The 21,200-nt window shown below is 37.3% G+C and overlaps 1 protein-coding gene across 1 annotated transcript in view; it reads right to left on the bottom strand.

Annotated features, from left to right (window-relative positions):
• Positions 1-19,131, bottom strand: part of Naa80 (N-alpha-acetyltransferase 80) — a 43,652-nt gene extending 24,521 nt beyond the window's left edge. Inside the window, exons 1-2 of the mRNA XM_090370155.1 lie at positions 18,940-19,131; positions 10,618-10,754 (exon numbers count right to left, since the gene is read on the bottom strand). Of these exons, the coding sequence (XP_090226281.1) occupies positions 10,618-10,754; positions 18,940-19,031 (229 nt within the window). The 5' untranslated portion in view covers positions 19,032-19,131. The remainder of the gene's footprint in view (positions 1-10,617; positions 10,755-18,939) is intronic.
• Between the last annotated feature and the right edge of the window lie 2,069 nt (positions 19,132-21,200).

Genomic DNA, 21,200 nt, shown 5'->3' with positions numbered 1-21,200 from the left:
AACCTGAAAGGAAAATATGGTCTCCCACTGTGTAACGAGGTTATCACAGGGAAGTGATCACTTCCGTATGGATTCTCCTCCACTTCCCAAGTGAGTGAAGGGAGTAGAGAAGGGGAGCAGATAGAGAGATCAATGGTAGAAAACGTACGGGTAGGCACGTGGAAGAAAGTGTTTGTTCGTTTAGCATACGCTCTATGACTCGTCCCCTTCTATTGATGTTAGCACTACCCCCACAGGGTGTTATGTCCATTAAAATCCCCGAGAAGTAAGAAAGGGGGAGGCAACTGCGTTATAAGATCATCAAGGTCTTCCTGGGAGATGTCAGTCCCAGGTGGCAAATAAATTGAACAGACAGTTAACAGAAATCCCACTGTAAGGCAAATTGCAACAGCCTCTATGCCAGTTATAATTAGCAAGGGCTGAACTGGGGTCTGGTTCCCCACAAGGATAGCCACTCCTCCATGAGCAGGACCATCCACAATTCTGTCCTTACGGAAAAGTGTTATATTATGCATGGTTGGGTTATCATTTGCCTTTAGATAAGTCTCCTGCAAGCAAAAGCAAACTGGCTCGTGCTTTTGCAGGAGGGCCTTGATGTCATCAGTATTTCGCCGGAATCCACGACAATTCCATTGTAGGAATTTAGCCATTATTTTGGCTTGGTGGGTCCGTCAGGCGGCTTCCGAGGTGCTGAGGGCTTACTTTTGTCAGTCTTGGATTTATCTTTTTTGGGGAAGAATGGACGCTGTCCCGTGTCCATTTCTTCCTCCGCAAAGAGTTCCAAGACTGATTCTACTGATTCAAAGAGTTCCAAGACTGATTCTCTGGTGTTACGGGTGGTTCTTCCAAACTTTTTAGCTTTTCTTTACCACTTTGTTTTGGTAGTGGTGGAGCACTAGGAGGTACAGATATAGGAGTAGCAGCTGACTGGGTTTTTGTGGTGGGCTTTTGTGAACTTAATAAATAGCGTGCAATCGGCGTGAATGACTCTCTTGGTGGTACAGTCATCTCTGTTTGTGTACCGATAGTGCACTTCGCAGAAACCTTCTGAGCGTATGAAGGCTTCCCGCTATTTATTGTTGTATGCATTTTCTAGCCTCTGGGTAGGATATGTTAAGCTCCGTTTTTAACTTTTGTATCTCCTTTTCGTCCTTCCACTGCTGGCATGCTCGAGAGTATGCAGGGTGCTCTCCTTGGCAGTTAATACAGTTAGGCTTAGGAGCTATACATTCCTTGCTCTCGTGATCTTTAGCACCACATCGAGCACAGGCAGGGTTGTGACAAGCTGTTTGTGAGTGGCCGTACTTTTGACATTTAAAACACCTCAGTGGGTTTGGAACGTAAATCCTCACTGGGCAGTTTAAGTACCCTGCCTTGATGGAACTTGGAGGCCTTGGGGTGTTAAATGTTAGGATGACAACTCGGGTAGGGCCGAGATTCCCATCCTTTTGCATGGATATTCACTTGACAGCTGTTATTCCTTGTTCTTTTAATTCAGAGCAGATCTCTTCTTCAGAAACGTGAAGAAGATCCCACTCTGATATGACACCTCGTGAAGAGTTCAAAGTTTTGTGAGGGGTTACGATAATGGGTATTCCCCCTATAGATGTGGCTTTCAAAATTTTTTCTGCTTGATTTGTGTTCGATGCTTCAATTAGAATATCTCCAGAACGCGGCCGTTTTACAGATTTGGGTGAACCTGCCATCCCTTCTAATCCTTTCTGGATAAAGAAAGTTTTCCCGATTGACTGCTCTCCGGTGGAATGGAGAATGAGGAAAAGCGGTGTCACAGTTGGTGTTTTCTCCTCAGTTCTGGATCTTTTAGCAGAATTGCTCTCCCTTTCTTCCGACGATCGATTAGGTAGGGGCATTGTTGGGGCCCCAGAAAAAGAGGGATTTAAATTACTCATGAGAGTAAAGAGAAAGTGTCTGATGCCTAAGTACCTCACCCACCACGGAGCCCTATGAGGGGACACCCACTCGTGAACTAGCAGGTACTGCGTACACAAATGGGACGCCGAGTTCGCTTAGGAGCACCATACCCATGTTACCAATAAGTTTTTATCCCGTCCCAGGACCATAGGGAGGGAGACTTATTGGAACACAGTTGACCCTAGCAGTAAAATACCACCCACCGATTGATCCCAGTCGGGCCGGTCCGGGACCTCCCATCTTGACAAAGCAGGGGCCAAAGTGGTGTATTAAGGCTGGGCCCCTCAACCACCAGGTTCCCCCTTTCCGAAATCCACGGGTCGGGCGCACGGCTGCACACGCCGGATTCCAAAGATGTAACCCTGGAACCAAGGTATGGGCGTTAGATCCCAGTGATGCTAGTCTGGAAGTCCAGCAGCGTCACTGGGAGTCCCCTCCCATGTACAGGTGCCCATGTCGAGGGGGGCCGCACCTCAGCTCAAGCTGGGGGGGAGGAGGGGAAGGCGAGAGTTTTTAAGAAATGGAATAGAGCGGGAAGGTGTTTATTAAAAAAATATATATATATATATTTTTTGAAATATTATTTATTAATACTGAAAAACCGTAACAAACATCCAATTAAATACAAATTAATGTGACTTTTGCTAATGAACTTCTTGAGCGAGTCTCTCAACATCATGCGAGTATTATAGTTCATGTTCAAAAATATTTGCTCGCAGAAATACGTCAAACCAAAAACTGAGAGAAGTTCAAATGCATATATTTTCAAATTTATATATGGGTCCAGTAAGCTACTCCATGCATCGAACACAATTTGGTCGGCATTTTAAACTCATCTATCGCCGTCCATTTGTGTAGAATTGCAAGGGCAGCTGTTTGCCTCTCCAAATCCTGAGTTTAAGTTTTAAGGCATTTTAGTCTTGCACTCCACATGTTCTTGATTTTTAAGTCCTCTTAACTCCATTTCAAATTGTGTTTCATGTGAACTGTAAAGTTACAGAACTGCAGTTACATGTTAAAGAGCTGCATGCCGCAGATTGCCGACTCCTGTCCTATGACGACTTCTTTTCTTCCTCTTTGTGTGTCGGTTGCTGAATGACGTTTCCGAAGCAGCCATGAATTGAAATATTTTGCTGGATCGAAGTGGGTCAGCCGTGGGCCTACAATTTTAAGAAACAGTAGTGAAGAAACCGTTTTTCATCAATGAAGCGCTGGTTGGGCTGGCGATCAGATTCATTTGTGAAAATCATTGTTCACATTCACTCGATGAAATTGGTATCGTACTCAGAGTTCTTCAAATGATTCAATTCTTCTGAAACCTTCTTATGAATTAAGTATACCCGAAATCCACGAATTGCATCTCTTTCATTTAACTTCACTTTCACTAAATGCCAACAATTCATGTTTAGAAGAATTAATACCTTCGTAGTCCTCGTTTTCCTTCTCTCGTCATCAGTATTGTCACTAGTTCTTAAATTTGAATTTTTTCTTTCCTTTTTTTTTTTGAAACTGTCCAAAATGTCGGTGTCATTCGGATATTCAGGTACTGTGATCATGTAAACAGAGATAAGGAAAATTTATGGAAAAATGTGGATAACGCACTTTCGCGAAACAACAGATGATTACTTATTGGGGTTAAAGAAAATCACTCTTCTAACTAATTCTCGAACGGGGCGTTTACAGTTGACTCACAAAGGTGTCCAACCGAGGAAAATGAACTAAAACAGCATTTTAAATTTAGCTAATTATCTAAAAAATTCGCAATAAATGTTTTGTTCAGTAAATGTAATTGTGTATTGTGCTTAATGAAATTTTCGAATATTTTCAATTTTACTTTTACATTACATTTGTGCAAGAAAGCAAGCTTATGCAGCATCAGCCAAAAAAAAAAACAAATAAATAAATAAATAAAAAATAACCACTTCCACTTCACCCCTCTGTTCATTCGAAATACCTGTCCAGCTGAGCCTTAAACTTATTTAGGCTATCAACCTCCACAACAAGGGATGGAAGTCTATTCCAGCAACCAACCACCCGCTGGCTAAAGGCAAATTTCCTCACGTCTATCCTACATCTGTCTTTCCTCAATTTGAATTTATGCCCTCTCGGGTGATGAACAAGAGGAAGAATCCCATCAGCACTGAGCATGCTCAAACCATTCAAAGCTTTATACACCTCTATCAGATCACCTCGCCGGTGCCTAGTCTCCAGACACTGTAATTTGCAAAACGTAAGCCCTTCTTCGTAAGAGCACCCCTTTGTTCCCTTAACTAATCTTGTTGCCCTTTTCTGCACTCGTTCCAGCATCTCTACATCCTTCTTGAAATGAGGCCTCCAGACCTGTATACAGTACTCTAGGTGCGGTCTGACCATTGCCTTATACAAGGGAATAATCACCTCCTTATCCCTGCTAGAAAAATTCCTATATATCATTGACAATACACCATGAGCTACTCTTGCAGCCCGTCTGCACTGCTCAGAAAACTTCATATCTGCCTGCACAACCACCCCCAGGTCCCTTACATTCTCTACCACTGTCAGTGTAGTACCACAGAGTTGATACGTTGCTCTGGGGTTGCTGTTTCCCATATGTAGTAGTTTACATTTGTCAATGTTAAACTTCATTTGCCACCTCTCAGCCCATCTGCTCAACCTTTCCAGATCCTATTGCAGTAGCATAGTGTCAGTAGTGTCCTTGACAATCCTGCCAACCTTCGTATCGTCTGCAAACTTGGACATTAAGCTTGATATACCATCATCAATATCATTTATAAATACAGAAAACAATAATGGACCCAATACTGAACCCTGAGGGACTCTACTAATAACATTAGTCCACGATGAGCAGTGTCCATTGATTACCACTCTGTCTCTCCCCCTCAACCACCCCTTTATCCATAGCAGCAATTTGCCTCCAATGCCACACTGCTCCAATTTGTGCAGCAGTCTTCCATGTGCAACAGTATCAAAAGCCTTTCTAAGTATATAAAGATCCAAGTATATAATATCAAAGTTATTCCTTGCATCCAGTTCTTTTGTGACTGCATCATATTGCAGTCACAAAAGAATATTGCAGTATCCAATCAAATTGGTCAGGCAAGACTTCCCCTTAACAAAACCATGCTGTGTCTGAGCTATAACTGAAGCCTTGTCTAGATGATCCTGCAGTGCTTCTTTAACTAGTGCCTCCATTAATCTTCCAGGAACAGAAGTTAAACTAACAGGTCTATAATTACTTGTGTTGCCCTTTGATCCTCCTTTGTGAATTGGGGTCACATTTGCACATCTCCAGTCCATGGGTACTTCCTCTGAGTCCAAGGAAGCTCTCATAATTATGGCTAAGGGTTTGCTTACTTCCTCTGCTGCTTCCTTTAATATAACTGGATAGATCCCATCCAACCCAGGTGCCTTTCTTGTATTTATCTTTAACAATTTTTCCTCCACTTTACTCTCAGTTATTACAAGATTCTCTAGCTTACTGCCAGAGTTGAATACACCTCCGGCATTCCCCTCGCTGAATAACTCCTCATGTGTGAATGTCGATGCAAAATATTCATTCAGTTTGTTAACTACCTGAGCAGGATCATCAACAGTTGACCCATCGATATCAAGTGGACCAATCTGATTCATCCCCTTCCTTCTAGAGTTTACTTAAGTAAAGAACTCTTTGCTGTTTTTCTTTGCATCCCTTGCCAAAGATTTCTCGTAATCTGCCTTCGCCTGCCTAACCTCCTTTGTAACTTGGTTACAGATCAACTTGTATCTATCATAGGCTTCTGTGTCACGTGTTAATTTGTATGTATCCCATGAATTTTTCTTCTCTGCCATATGTCTTATTAGTTCATCTGACATCCACTTAGGCCTAAACCTTGAACAATATTTCTTAGTTGGTATGTAAAGCCTAGTAGCTTCCAAGATAAGTTCTTTGAATGCTTCCCATTTTGAATTTGCTGTTGGTAGCATCATCAGTTGGTCCCACTGTACAGAATTTAAATACTGTCTCAGTCCATCGTAGTCGCCTTTACGAAAGCAATAACCCTTCCCTTTACCCCTAATGGTAGTTACCTCTTTGAGTAAATCCCACTTCAGCACACTGTGATCACTGCCACCTAGTGGTTCATTTACCTGCAGATTCTTAATGCATGAAGGATCACTACTGATAATCAAATCAAGAATATTACTCCCTCTAGTTGCCTCCTGAACATGCTGCTGTAGAAAACAATCATCCAATAAATCCAGAAAAGCCTTGCTAGTGTGCTAGTGATTTACTGGCCCACTCTATTTCCCCGTACAGTTTCTTATTATACTCATCAGAGTCATTAGGCCTGTAGCACACTCCTACTCTCAATTTTGATCTCCCAATGCTTATGTCACACTAAACTGACTCGACACTGCACTGTCCAGCAATGTCGACTGGCTTCACTTCCTTGGATTTTATGTATTTCTTGACTAATAGCATAACTCCTCCTCCCTTCCTATCTTGTCTATCCTTTCTGTAGACATTGTACTCCCCAAATTCCAGTTCTGCATTCCTTAGGGGATTGTGGGGATTTCAGAGACGTGGTGTCACACACCACGTCTCTGAAATCCCCACAATATCTGCCTTTGATGTTTTGAGCAATACCTCAAATTCATCAAATTTATTTACTAAACTCCTAGCATTGGTGTACACACAAGTATACATGCACCTGTTCTTTTTCTTAGCTACCCTAACACAATCTATGTGTTTATTTGTACCCCAATGATTCCCAGGAGTCTCTGAAATATCCTGCATCTTATTTTCCAGGCTGCGGCTCATTCCAATAGAAGCAGTGCAAGAATCACTTTCAGCTCTGCCAGTGGCTACTGTTAATCTATTAGTCCTTGTATCCCCCCTACATGCAACAAGATACCGAAAATGTAACACACTAAAGAAATCTAACTTTGAATTTTTTTGAATATGGCCCCTGTACAGGAAAAGGTTGGACACCACTGCAGTAGAAGGTGGGCAGAGCCCATTGGGAATACACCTTGATCTGCTCACTCTTGACTAGCGCGACTCCTCCATATGTGGGACAAGTCGACCACGTGATAGGTTTTACCAGGTACCACTAAGTTGTAGAATGCTTTAGCTCTCTTAATTCACGCAGCAACACTAATTGCCTGAAGGCCAGAAATGCGAACAGTTCGTACCGAGTCAATTCTCTCCTAATCCGTTCGCTATATGAAAATTTTCTTCGCTCAACGAAAAATATTTTAAATGTAAATTCCAAGGGAATTCAAAATAATTCTCTATAAAAGCACTTTATTAAACGGAGGTCCGACTGAGTAATTTAGAATTATAAAAACGGTTATACAATTTTATATAGAAAATATCAAAAGCACTGCTGCTACCCATATGCAGTACTTTACATTTGTCAATATTAAACTTCAGTTGCCACCCTCAGCCCATCTGCTCAACTTTTCTAGATCCTGTTGTAGTAGTGTACTGTCATTACTGTGATTAATAACCCTGCCAACCTTCAAACAGTCTGTAAACTTGGACATTAAGCATGATATACCTTCTAAATGGTGAGGAGCTGAAAAAAAGACAGTAAAGGGCTGGCTTTAACAGCAAGATTTATTACTATTCTTCGATATATAACCATAAGCTATGACTGGAGATACCATCATGATTTTTTAAAAATATATAAGTATCAGTTTAATAAACTATTTTATATAAGAGTTCAATCATAAAATTATCATTATCAGCCATATGGTGCAAGGAAGCCTGAGGCTTACGCTGCACCAGCCAAAAAAAAAAAAAAAAAAAAATTTCCCTATTACCCTGAGAGAGAAGTAGAAAGGAATCACCAAAAAAGAGAAGAATGATGATATCCAGCTCAGGACCCTGGGTGTGCCAAGCCCATACTCACCAGATGTGAGTCCCTGGGGGTGTTGAACAGTATCTAAACAGCAGAAATAGCATGAACTATAATGGAGAAAATCTAAGAAGCATAATAACATCTGGCCTGACCTGTTCACATAAATTTCAAGACCTACAATAATATGACTCTTCCAAAAATTTTAAAGTATTATTAATCCAGTAATTCAAGTACAGTATTACTAAAATCAAGTACTTCGGCTATTACAATCTTGAAAAATAAATAATGAATTCTGGATATTTCCCTATTTTATTTATTTTTTTTTTTTTTACAAAGAAGGAAAAAATTGTAATAATAGTTGGTCTGTGGGATCCTTTTTGAGTATAACGCTGAGAAAGTTACGATTTCCAAAACTGCTTAAGTAAATCTACATATACAATTTGGAAGACAGAGTTTCAACCAACAGTCCTGCTCCACCAATTAATGTGAAATAGATATTTTTCTGAGGGTATCTGCCAGATTAGGCATCACTGCTGCCAGGTGCCAGCCTTGTGCCAACCATCTTGAACTTGTCCTAAAAATGACAACCAAATAATGTGACATAACCACTGTCCTGGAGTTTACATTTCAGATCGTGATTTTATCTATGCCTACTGTCTTCTTATACTTGCTATTTTTCATACCTTTCCTACCTCGATATTTGACCCAGCATCCAAAATTTCTACTATTTCAATCTTTTCTTATTCTTCAATGATGTCTTTGGCTCCTTCATTTAACAATTCAAAAAAGTATTAACTACACACTTTAAAATATCTTTATCATTTTTCCTTACCTTAGTTATAATTTTTTCCACCTGCTCTGACATTTTTAGCTAAGTACCAAAGCATTTTGTTTTCCATGTCTTTCTCTAAATCTCCCTCAGATTTTTCTTTATTTTATTTATTCTACATACTTTAGCCCTCTTGCACTTTTCATTATAATTCAATAATGGCTTAATAGTTTTTTGCCAAAATAAAACTACTAAGCCAATTTTTTTATAATATATTTTTTTTCATTAACTTCTTCTTTAACTTGAGTCTACCATGGCATTTTGAATTTCTTGCCTTTACAGACCTTCTCTTCACATATCCCCACTAAGGTACACTTAAATTTTTTTCCATCTAAAGTCACGTTAGCATTAGGAATGTTTTTTTTAGCAAGAAGGTTCTACATTTCATGATTATTGCAAAATCTGAGAGTTTTTAATTTTTGTCTGTTTTAATATTCAACCTTTTTTTTTTTTTAACACGTATTTTGGCACTAATTTCCACTTTCATTTACACAACACAAGATAATTATCACTTCCAATCTCAAATGTTCTTTATACCTTTGTATCTTCAACCAGTTGTTTAAGATCTTTTTTTTTTATAATAAAATATAGTCAATTGTGCTTTTCTTGTTTCTATTATGTTCCATCCGCGTAAACTTGTGGCAATTTTCATGCTGAAAACTGTATTAGTAATTAACCTTCCATCACTTGTGTCCTCAATTTATCATGATGCCACCTCAATTTAGTATGATACTCCTTTTTGTTTTAATTATAAAAAAAATTTAGCTTTTTTACTGAACTGAAAATGGTGATTTATTAATTATGGTTTGCTAAACCCAATTAAAAAATATTGAACAAAAATAAATGAAAGAAACCAATAATTTTAATATAGTTTAAAGTATATTAATTTAAATTTAAATTTTAAGTAGTTTAACATAGTTAAAGGATGATTAATTTACCGTGGGTTTTAAAATAATAATACTGAAGATGTATTTAAAGTAGTTTAATATGGTTAATATAGTTTCAAGCTGGGAGATCAATAACTGGAAGGTCATTGATCTCCCAGCTTGAAACCGAGATGCTCATGTGGTTTCTGGTAGAAGCATGAATATCTCTATTTTTGTCAGCTATTTACATTCAGCAAGCAAAATCAAAGCTCTATGGCAATATTAGTCACCTGTTCCTGGCATCTCACAGACATCAAGTGGGAATGGGAATTGCTTAGAGAAAAAAAAAAGAAAGATGCCTTTGCTTGCCTGGTGTCCATTAAATGCCACACAAAAAATTAACGTCTCATAATTCAGAGTATATCAAAATGAAAACAGAAAATACTATATAACCAGGTAGAGATACTGGTGAACAAAAGTTACTGGGAGGATTTGATTTCATTTACAAATTTAAAAAAATAGCAGAATAATTTAAAAAGTGATGCCTATCAGATGCCATACTAGCAATGGAAAGTTAAGAGAATACAGCATTCACAAAATTTCAGTAGTTTTTTATCACCATTGTTACATTTATTGTTCTCTCCAAATTTTCCTAAACAAAAATATCAAAAGTTTGAAATTGATATGAAATATCAACTCCAAACCAAAATCCAAAGATAGTGCCCCATTCAACTTCCTAGCTAAAGAGTTCTTTAGCTAGGAAGTCCTTTGATATATTGAATTATTTAAATATAATGACATATTGAAAAATTGGGATATATATGAAAAATACTGTCAGACTTCTATTTGTTTGATTTTATGAATTAAATTGCTTAAAAAATCTTTCTAAAAGAGCTAAATATAAAATTTCACAAAATCTATTCAATGTTAGTCAAGGTGTTACATGTGGACAGAAGGCACACTAAAGCTAATAGGCATTTAGGTATTTGTAAACAAATCTAAAAATAGATGCCAGCTTTTTTCTGAAGTGACTATCTCCTAAAGAAAATTTTTCTTTAGATTATGTAAAAAACTTCACATTATGTAAAAAATCAAAAACTAAGATATTCTATTTTTTTAAATAAAAACAAACAAACAAACATCCTACCAGATTCAATCCAACAAGTATGTGGACCTTCAGATACTCGGGAAAGTCTGCTGTGTCCTATAACTAAATTGTTTTGTTTTTCAATCAGTATAAGTGATACAGGCAAATTTTTGTTCGACTTCTCCAAACTGTGACATCTGAAAATAAATTATATATATATATCTTGTCTAATCATATTAGCATTTATCAATATGAGTGTAGGTATCCTTTTATAGAAGATTGTTTTAAAGCTTTTTTTTTTGTAGGTAACATATTTAAGTGACACTTTTAATTAGTGTTAGTATTGCCTCTATCATTTTGGCAGGCAATTTATTCCAATAGTTTACAATTACAAAACACTGTCAAAGGGTGTTATATTATTAGAAGGAAGAGGGTTTTTTTTTTGCTGTTACTATTATAAGATTGCTTCCTTGTACCATTTGATGAGTATTAATGATAAAGCTTACTGATTTTACAGAGGTTCACAGTAAAAAAAGAATGAAGAAAAATCTATAGGCTAAGCCAAATAATTTTAAATTAAATCAAATTAATATAGCTTGGGACATCCATTCTTATGACTTTTTTCATGTAATAATTTTTTAAAAGTTAAGGCTTATAGCTTAAAATTTTGTTTCTAATATTTTTAACTTGCATAAAATGTAATAAATAAAAATAATGAAACAAACAAAACCAACATGAAGTCCAGCTGGAAGACAAAACATCACAACAGGGACCGTATATGTCCACATATACAAAAATCTAAAGGCAACACAAATAATCAGAAAACAATACAAATACTGGACAGAAGAAAGAGTGGCCTGCCATGCACGGCAGGCCACTCAGGACAATGGTACAAATGGCAACTTGTCAATATATAAGCCTGTGTGTAAGCATAAGAGACAAATCATTTGCAGTGATGGAAATGCCAGCATTGTCAGTGAATGCCCACAAAACATGTAATAGGGCCAGATGAATCACAGTTCAGTTTGTTTAACACTGATAAATTATTATTGGTGGAGCAAACCCCACAAAGGCAATAGATTCCAAATGCATCATACCCTCTGCTGGCTGCTGTTGATGGTGGTAGTGGTCAGTGCAGGTCCTCTTGTTATTCTGGTAGTCCTCTCATGAGGATGTATCTAAATATTCTTGAAGACCAAGTTCATAATGCTCTTATTTATTCCCATGGAGTGACAAACTGTTCGAAGACAACATACCCACAGGATGCAAACTGTGTAGGAATGATGTATGTGCAGCATCAGACAGAGCCTACACAGTTGCCAGACATTAATTGCTTCTAGAATCTGTGATCTCATTTGAACAACACACCTAGGGTAGGTCTCAGTAGCTGACAGATCTAAAGGTCATTCTCAAAAAGGTGTGAATTAACATTCAGGGGCACCTGTGCACACCTAGTTGAATACATGTCACACATGATTACTGCTGCTGTAAGCAGAGCTAAATATAGACCTATATGCTATTAAGTTTGTTCATAACATAAAGACTGAAAACTGAACAGAAGTGAGAACTGCTTGTTGGTCACAGCTGACAAAGAATTTACATGTTTAAATAAGCCACACATCACAAAATGTTCTTCATCTTTTTTTAAGTTTCCCATAGTTATGAACATAACTAATATATATAACTATCCACTGCAATTAATGTGTGCCATATGTGGCAGCTAAATCACCAACTTTTAAGCTTGGACCAAAGCCCATTTAAGCATTCTTTGGGCTTGAGACTCTAAATCAAGCATGTAAAACTGGCACATGTGGTTTTGTTATGTTTTAGTTGTCTGTGGCAGTAGTACTAGCAGCAGCAGTGTACTATGTTGTGTGGTCAAGTATGATCCCAATTCTGTAATCTTGGCAGAAAAGACTGTATACAGGGTGATTCACTACCAGTGCGACAAACTTGCAGGAGGTGTAGGGGGCACAAAGACGAATCGGAAGCACATAGCATTGCAGGGTCCGAAATGCCTTCGTCGTGCGGTAGAGGACGTTGAACGGGAGGTTGCGTGAATAGCGATCCCGCTGGAAGTCAGCATTTGCGAACCGGTTCCCGAGGCAGTACGATGGACGAGTATTCAAACGTTGAAATGCCCGACATGCACCTCGCGTATGGAGCTGCGGACTGTAACGGGCGCGCCGCTCTGCGCTTGTACCAGGAGCGTTTCCTGCACAGGCGTGCTCCTCATCATACGATTTTCGCACGTGTGCACAGAAGGTTACGTGAGACTGGTTGTTTCACGAGAGGTACCATGAATCGAGAGCGAACGACGAGGACGCCAGACAATGAGGAGAATGTCCTACGTCTTGCAGAAGGCAATCCGAGTACGAGTACTCGAGCGATAGGCCAACAATTGGGTATTTCCCAATCCATTGTATGGAGGATACTGTCAACAAACCAAATGAGTTCATACCATCTGCAACGCATCCAATCATTGGAGCCTGTGGATTATCCACTCCGGAGGACTTTTGCTACAAAAACGGTTCACAAATGCTGACTTCCAGCGGGATCGCTGTAATGCGACCTCCCGTTCAACGTCCTCTACCACATGACGAAGGCATTTCGGACCCTGAAATTCTATGTGATTCCGATTCGTCTTTGTGCCCCCTACACCTCCTGCAAGTTTGTCGCACTGGTAGTGAATCACCCTGTATGTGATAGCGAACATGCCAGGCATATCCAAATGACTGGTAGGCTGCATACAGTCCTCAAGTGTTGTTGTCTCTTACAGATTATGTTAAACCCATATGATTCTTAAAAGAGAAACATTAATATAAGATTCATAAACTACAAGAGCTTTCATAAATATTGCTGGTCATAAGAATGCATATTTTTATGTGGTGGATGAGGGTGCATAAAAATATTTTGCTACATCAGTGTGTTGTGTGCATGCTAGTACAGCTTAAGACTCTTTTGTGTTTGTAAATTTTCCTGATCTTCTTTTGTTTTTTTTTTTTTTAATTTTCCATTTAAAAGACAATTCCAGTTATCTGGAATTTCATTTCTCAAATCTTTTCACTTTCTTTTTCCACCTAAATTCACTGAAAGCAGTTGACACATTTTAGCATTTATATGTTAGAAACAGAACTATCACATGAATATAATAAAAATCTTAATTTAACTTATATAAAAGCATTATGAATAAGGCAAGCTGTGCATTAGCTGAAGGTTGTTTTTGTAACAATCTATTTATGTTAATGACATGTTTGTAACAATTTGCTAGAACTGTTTTTTTGTCTTGATGCAATAAATGGATACTGACTGAATGTTGATTGATTGATCCAATTATCATTTTTTGACAATCAAGTTTCCATAAATTGTAATAATCTGAATCAAACAAAAAACAAAAAAATGAACAAGGACATTATAATGAATATGCTCCATAGAAACTAACAGTCAGTGATAAATGCCCTTCAGATTGCTATCAGATTGGCTAAAATGCAAAAATAATTGGATTAAAACCAATTTACATGTTTGATGAAAATACAGAATCTTTATCATTACCATTAGTAGTTGCAAATGATGCAAGAATACAAGCTTATACAGCATCAGCAGCCAAAAAAAAAGACACCTCCCATTCCATTGATTCATTCCCTCAATAGTTTTGTCTAATTCTTCTTTGAATTTATTCAGGCTATCAACTTCCACAATAACAGATGGAAGTTTGTTCCAGCAATCAACTACCCACTTGGCTAAAGGAAAACTTCCTCACGTCTATTCTGCAACCATCGTTCCTCAATTCAGTTCTGTGTCCCCTCATGCATGTAGTCTGAGCAAGAGGATTGTTTGTTTGTTATTTGGTTTTTAGGAGCATTAGCAACTAAGGCCATATTGCTCCGGGATATGCGGTGGTCATTCCCTGACCTTTCCGCATTCTCCGTATTTGGTGGTGACGGGCTCGAACCCCGGTCTAATCAAGAAGCGTGTGCTATGCACTGGAGCAAGAGGAAGAATCCCATCTGCACTGAGATTGCTCGATCCATTCAAAGCCTTAAACACCTCAATCAGATCACCGATGTGCCTAGTTTCCAGACACTGCAATTTGCAGAACTGAAGCCTTTCATAAATGATATTTTCAAATGACATCAACGAAGGGATAAAAGCAGTGTTGAAAACAGAGCATTTGCACACAGGGGGGTGTAAACTTTAGGGGGTACATGTAGTATATGTGTATATTTTTTATTATTATTTAATATTTACAACATATGTATATGTTACAAACAAATCTGTATATTTATGAATGTTATATGAGAATATGAGAAAACAAAATAGGAAACAAAAGGAAATATTTATTATTTAATATCTAAATGCTAATAATCAGTTCACAAAAACCACATTACTGACAATAATCACAGTTTAATAATATGAAAATAACTGATTAAAATTTGCAAAAAAAAAAAAAATTATACAAATTATAATCAAACATGCAAGTACATACAGTATTGTAATAATCTTATTCTTCTTTGCATGTGTATCAGTCATTTCATTTATTAATTTTTCCAAAAACTCATTCGGGCCCTCTTAAGCTTATCTTTATATAAAAAAGATTATAATAAAAATGTATATTATATAAAATGTAATAATATAATAATATAATATATATTATATTAATAATATAATAATATAAAATAAAATAATATAATATAATATAAAATAATATAATATAAAATAATATAATATATATTATATAAAATGTATTGTTTATAGGCTGCGACCAAACCGTCTTGTTTGCGGTATACAAAAGAAGAATTAGCCATAAGTAGACTCGTGCTGTGAAAAAAAAAAACACAAATACAGTAAAGGTAATCTGAAAATCATAAAGTGAAACTGCCAACAATTGAATTAGTGCTTGCAGTAAACTCCCCTCTCTGTCCAGACATTTAGCACTTCTTTTGAAAGCCGCGGGACACTTTATAATTATGATAGCATCTGTCAGGAACCAATTCATGCAAACCTGTTCACGGCCTGCGATCTTGTTTGCGATATACAAACAAAGAATCAGTTGCAAGTAGACTGTTTGTGTGAAACACTATCAAGAGATGGTTTGTGTGAAAATAAAGGGAACCTGAAAACCATAAAACAAAAATGTGGCTTTTAGTTACAATGCATGCGGCCAGAAATGTTGCCCATTTAATTATTTTTACTGGTGGTAAGAGTACTGCACCTTGGGGAACACTGCTTTAGTTGATGTGATTTTTGTATTGTTTATTTGACATAAATTTTGTGAATTCGTATCTTATAATTTCAACACTGTGTAAACTGATAAAATGGCCCCTAAAGAGTGCAGTAAGAAGAAAATTTCAATTAAACAAAAAATGTGGTGAAAATTTAAGCATCCAGGGTCTTGGAACGAATATTAAAATAAATATTACTATTTTTTGCTGGTGGGGGGATTTTATTCCACAGGGGTGAAACTCACACCACCCCAGATTCAACACTGAATAGAAGGCCTGATGTCAAAATTTGTAATGAAATAAAAATTGGCACGAGTTGTTAATGATCAGTGTTAACTAGCAGTGCTCCTTCAGGATGACTTGAATGACCTCAGAGATGGTAAGAGAAATGGCAGCTATGTTTTAATGCTGCTAAATGCAAGGTTTTACACTTGGGGAATAGAACCCCACAAATAAACTATACACATGGTGGGGCTGAATTATAAATAGTGAAGGAAAGAGATCTGGGAATTACAATACAGGCAGATATGAAGTTTTCTGAACAGTGTAAACAGGCAGCCAGGAAAGTCTTTGGTGTCCTATCAATGATCTATCAAACACTATCCTGTATAGATAGGGAGGTCATAATCCCACTGTATAAAGCAATTGTAAGCCCACATTTGGAAAACTGTGTTCACGTATGGAGACCTCATCTGAAAAAAGACACTGAGCTTCTTGAAAGGGCCCAAAGAGACTTGAGGAAAGACTCCGATTATGTGGGCTACAGAGCATGGCAACCAGGCACCTCAGAGGTGACCTGATTGAAGTTTATAAAGCTCAGAGAGGGATTAGTAAAATTAATGAAGCTAGAATTCTCACTGTTATAATTCCAGAACTAGGGGTCATAAATTCACATTAATTCAAATTCAAAGGTCAACTGGATAGTTACCTGTACGAGGAGGGAAGCATATAATTTGTATTTTCTCATCTACTTGGTGGGTTTTTGGCCAATGCAACAAAAGCCTGTGGCTTCCTTGCACTATATAGCAAATACTATTCCTTTCTTGGTAAGAGCACCCCTTTGTTCCCCTCACTAATCTTGTTGCACTTCTCGTTCCAGCAGCTTTACATCGTTCTCATTTTAATGAGGCCTCCAGACATTTATACAATACTCAAGTTGTGGCTTGATCATTGCCTTATACAATGGGATAATCACCTCCTTATCCCTGCTAGCAAAATTCCTGCATATCATTGACAAAACCCCATGAGCTGTCCCGGCAGACTATCTGCATTGCTCAGAGAACTTGATATTTGACTGCACAATTACCCCCAAAGTCTTTTTCATTTTCCACTACTCTGAGTGTAGTACCACACAGATGGTGCATTACTTTGGGATTACTGCTACCAGTATGCAATACTATACATTTGTCAATGTTAAATTTCAGTTTACATTTCTCAGCCCGTCTGCTTGTCTAGATGAAAAGTCGGATCCTGTTGAAGTGGCATACTGTCATTCCTGTCATTAATCACCCTCCAACCTTTGTATCATCTGAAAACTTGGACATAAGCTTGATATGCTTTCATCAATATCATTAATAAAAGTAGAAAACAACAATAGACCCCATATACAAAAAGGGACTACCTTATCCATATTTTTGCAAAAGATTTGCTGCTTTACCCTCCTATTTACTCTTACTTATTTTTAAATTTCTTTTTCTTCCACAGATATGGATAAGTATAGAAATGCAGTTTTTGATACATGATCAGGTGTAGACCCTGATGAAATACCTGATTATGTATCAATATTTATTTTTAGCTTGCATCAGATTTTAAATTTTGTAATTTTCTCCCCCCCCCCTTTTTAGACCTTTAACCAAATTATCCCACCCATATTAGCATTAGCATTAGTGGAGGCATATGATGCAAGAAAGCAAGCTTATGCAACATCAGCCAAAAAAAAAAAAAAAAAAAACCGCTTCCACTTCACCCCTCCGTTCGTTCGAAATACCTGTCCAGCTGAGCCTTAAATTTATTTACGCTTTCAACTTCCACAACAAGGGATGGAAGTCTGTTCCACCAACCAACTACCCGCTGGCTAAAGGCAAATTTCCGCACATCTATCCTGCATCTGTCTTTCCTCAATTTGAATTTATGCCCTCTCAGGTGATTATTCTGAGCAAGAGGAAGAATCCCATCAGCACTGAGCATGCTCAAACCATTCAAAGCTTTATATCTGATGCTTGCTATTACTTCATATATTAAACTGATCATTTTTGCTTTACAGTTCCCTTCTCTCTAATTGGCTATTCAATTCAGCCTATAATTTTATTTAATCCATTATATCATAGAATATTCACATTATTTTTCGCCTTCAATATTTCCAATTTCTGCTATCCTATTAATTTTGGCATTTTGTGTAATTTACTCGTCTTCTCACTTTTCAGTAGATTTATTACTTCTACCTCATTGCATAAATATATATATATAAAGGAAGGAATGATAATCCTTCCTTAGTATTAGCATTTCTCTCATACATTAGATAAGACTGATTTAACTTTTTACTCTCCACGTTTACAATAAATTAGTATTGCTAATTATACAAAAATAAAAAGCTGACTGGGGTCTCTGTTCAACTAATTGTGTTATGTGGGTTTTAGGAACTTTAGCAACTAAGGTCATATTACTCCCGGGATATGCGGTGGTCATTCCCTGACCTCTCTGCGTCGGGTGGCCATGGGCTCGAACGCCGGTCTAATCAAGAAGCGTGTGCTACGCACTGCTGCTGCTCCTGCCCACCTAGCTACGGAGGCACCTGTTCAACTAGTTCTGCTTTCGCTGACAAGATGCATCTTTGACTTATCTTGTCGGGAATTCAATGTATAAGAATTGTGCAACTTGCAACAAATAATGCTAGAGGAATGATAGATGCAACCTACACTTCAGTGTTGGTAGCAAAGGGAGGGGTTGTTTGCTTAGATTAATTAAAAACATTTTTATTAATAATACATACAAGAAGGTATACGTTTAATTTAAATAGCTGTTGACGTTCAGCATTGGTAATTACTGCTTTTTTTCTTTTCCTATCTTTTTTTTTTGTTTGTTTTTGTTTAATGAAATCATGCATCACTTAATGTTTCTGCTGCAGTACTGAGAAATGTATATAACAAGTAACGTTCGACACCTCGCTGATGTGCTCCGCTTCCACTGTTCATTCAGTAAATCGCAACACTGCGTCAGGTACTCTGGATACTCATGCAATTCTAAGAGTTCCATTTCCGCATAAATCGCCAACAAATTTACATCAAAACACAAATGTCTAACAATACAAATACCGAAAACATCCAATGAAACTTCAATCCGAGAGAGTAGTACCCTTGTGGAAACTATATGTACCACTATACACAAAATGTCACTTCAGAGAAACTGAAGTCGGAGCTCCATATAACGAAATCGATAGTTCGCTTAAAAAAATTCATTATACAGAAATTTCGTTAAAAAAAATATAACCTTTTCAACGATGAAAAATACTGCATTTCAATTCACAAATACAGCAAAATATGGGAAATAAATCAGAAATAAGTGGGAATGAAAAAATTTTCTAACATTTAAAAACAATTTATTAATACACACATATTATGTATACCTATATTAGTACACTTTTAAGAAGTATGTCGTAAAATATTTGGTTAATTTTTTGTTGTGCTTTGTATTTTAGCATTAGCATTAGTAGAGGCATATGATGCAAGAAAGCAAGCTTATGCAACATCAGCCAAAAAAAAAAAAAAAACAACAACTTCCACTTCACCCCTCCGTTCGTTTGAAATACCTGTCCAGCTGAGCCTCAAATTTATTTAGGCTATCAACTTCCACGACAAGGGATGGAAGTCTGTTCCACCAACCAACTACCCGCTGGCTAAAGGCAAATTTCCACACGTCTATCCTACGTCTGTCTTTCCTCAATTTGAATTTATGCCTTCTCAGGTGATTATTCTGAGCAAGAGGAAGAATCCCATCAGCATTGAGCATGCTCAAACCATTCAAGGCTTTATACAACTCTATCAGATTTTACTGTACATCGTTCATAAAAATGTTCGCATTTGTTTAAGCACTCAAATATATTTTCTGGCACATTTTCTTCACACTGAAAGCCTCGACGCAAAGTTTCAAATGCTGTCAACATTTCACGCTTGGAAGGTTTAACATTGCCCCAAGTTTCATACAACTCATAATCGATATTCTCACTAGTTTTTTCAATGCTCTCCAAAATGTTGGAGTCACTTGGATATTCAGATACTATGACATCGTTATCAACTCCTAAAAATTCTTCAAGAACAATTTCCCTACTGATCAAACCTCTCGCTTGGAGTTCTTCTCAAGATTACTCAATATACTGTAGTAGTTCATCCCTCTCATTGCTGTTAATTGGCGTTTTAGCAAAACCTGCTTTTGCGAAACTATTCTTAATCGTTTTTTCCATCACATACTGACTCCAAACTTTTGCCAACTCTGATATGCACATCCGCAAATTTATAACAGGATCTATAGGTTGGTTGGTTTCTATTCTCAGTATCATTTTTTTTCAGTATGTGCCTTCAGTAGTGCATTTTCAAATTCTTGATAATGCCTTAGTCCATTGGCTGCAGTTTAGACGAGGTATTCGTAGGGAAGAAAACAAGTTTCACACTTGTAAGTTTCGAAATTACCTAGTGAAGGTGGGCAGGACAGTTGTCGACAATCAAAGCGATTTTTCTGTTTTCTTTCGTCATCTTTCTACCAAAATTTAAAATCCACTGTTCAAAAATTTCACTTGTCATCCAAGCTTTTTGTTGTTGTCGTCGTCCAACTCTAACGACTTTACTCCTTTAAAACATCGGGATTGTTTACTTTTGCCTATTACCAAAAGCTTCAGTTATTCATTACCAGCTATATGTGCACCAACCAAGACTCTCCTTATTTTTACCACCTTTAAAAGTCAGTGTCTTGTTCGGCAAACATTTAAAAATTAGACCTCTTTCATCAACGTTGAATATGTCTTTGGGCTCCTAGTCCTCCATATTTTTTTTTTTTTTTTTTTTTTTTTCAAAATTGTTTCTTTCCAATGGTGACAGTCTTCTTCAATTAAAACCCCACTTTTAACCAGAAATAACTTTTTCAAGTAAGCCATGGCGCTTTTTAAATTTGTTCAGCCAACCAGAACTAGCTTGGGAAGTTTAATGTCCGAGAAAAGATATGTATTCCATAGCCTTTTCTTTTATTAATGGCGCTGATATCGGCTCTTTTTGGTCTCGAATCAATTTCACCCACTTAAAAAGACTTCATATGTATCTTCATACAGGCATAATTTCGCACGCTTCCGACTGGGATCCGTTTCCTCAAATAGTTTGAGAATCGAACACGATTTTCTGGATGGCTGACACATTGCTGGCAGGGACACCAAATTTT

The sequence above is a fragment of the Mastigoproctus giganteus genome, chromosome 3 (genome assembly GCF_048544385.1).
Source record: "Mastigoproctus giganteus isolate SK-2022 chromosome 3, ASM4854438v1, whole genome shotgun sequence".
NCBI lineage: Eukaryota > Metazoa > Arthropoda > Arachnida > Uropygi > Thelyphonidae > Mastigoproctus > Mastigoproctus giganteus.
The sequence above is the reverse complement of the archived record's forward strand: the minus strand, read 5'-3'. Positions and strand labels throughout refer to the sequence as shown.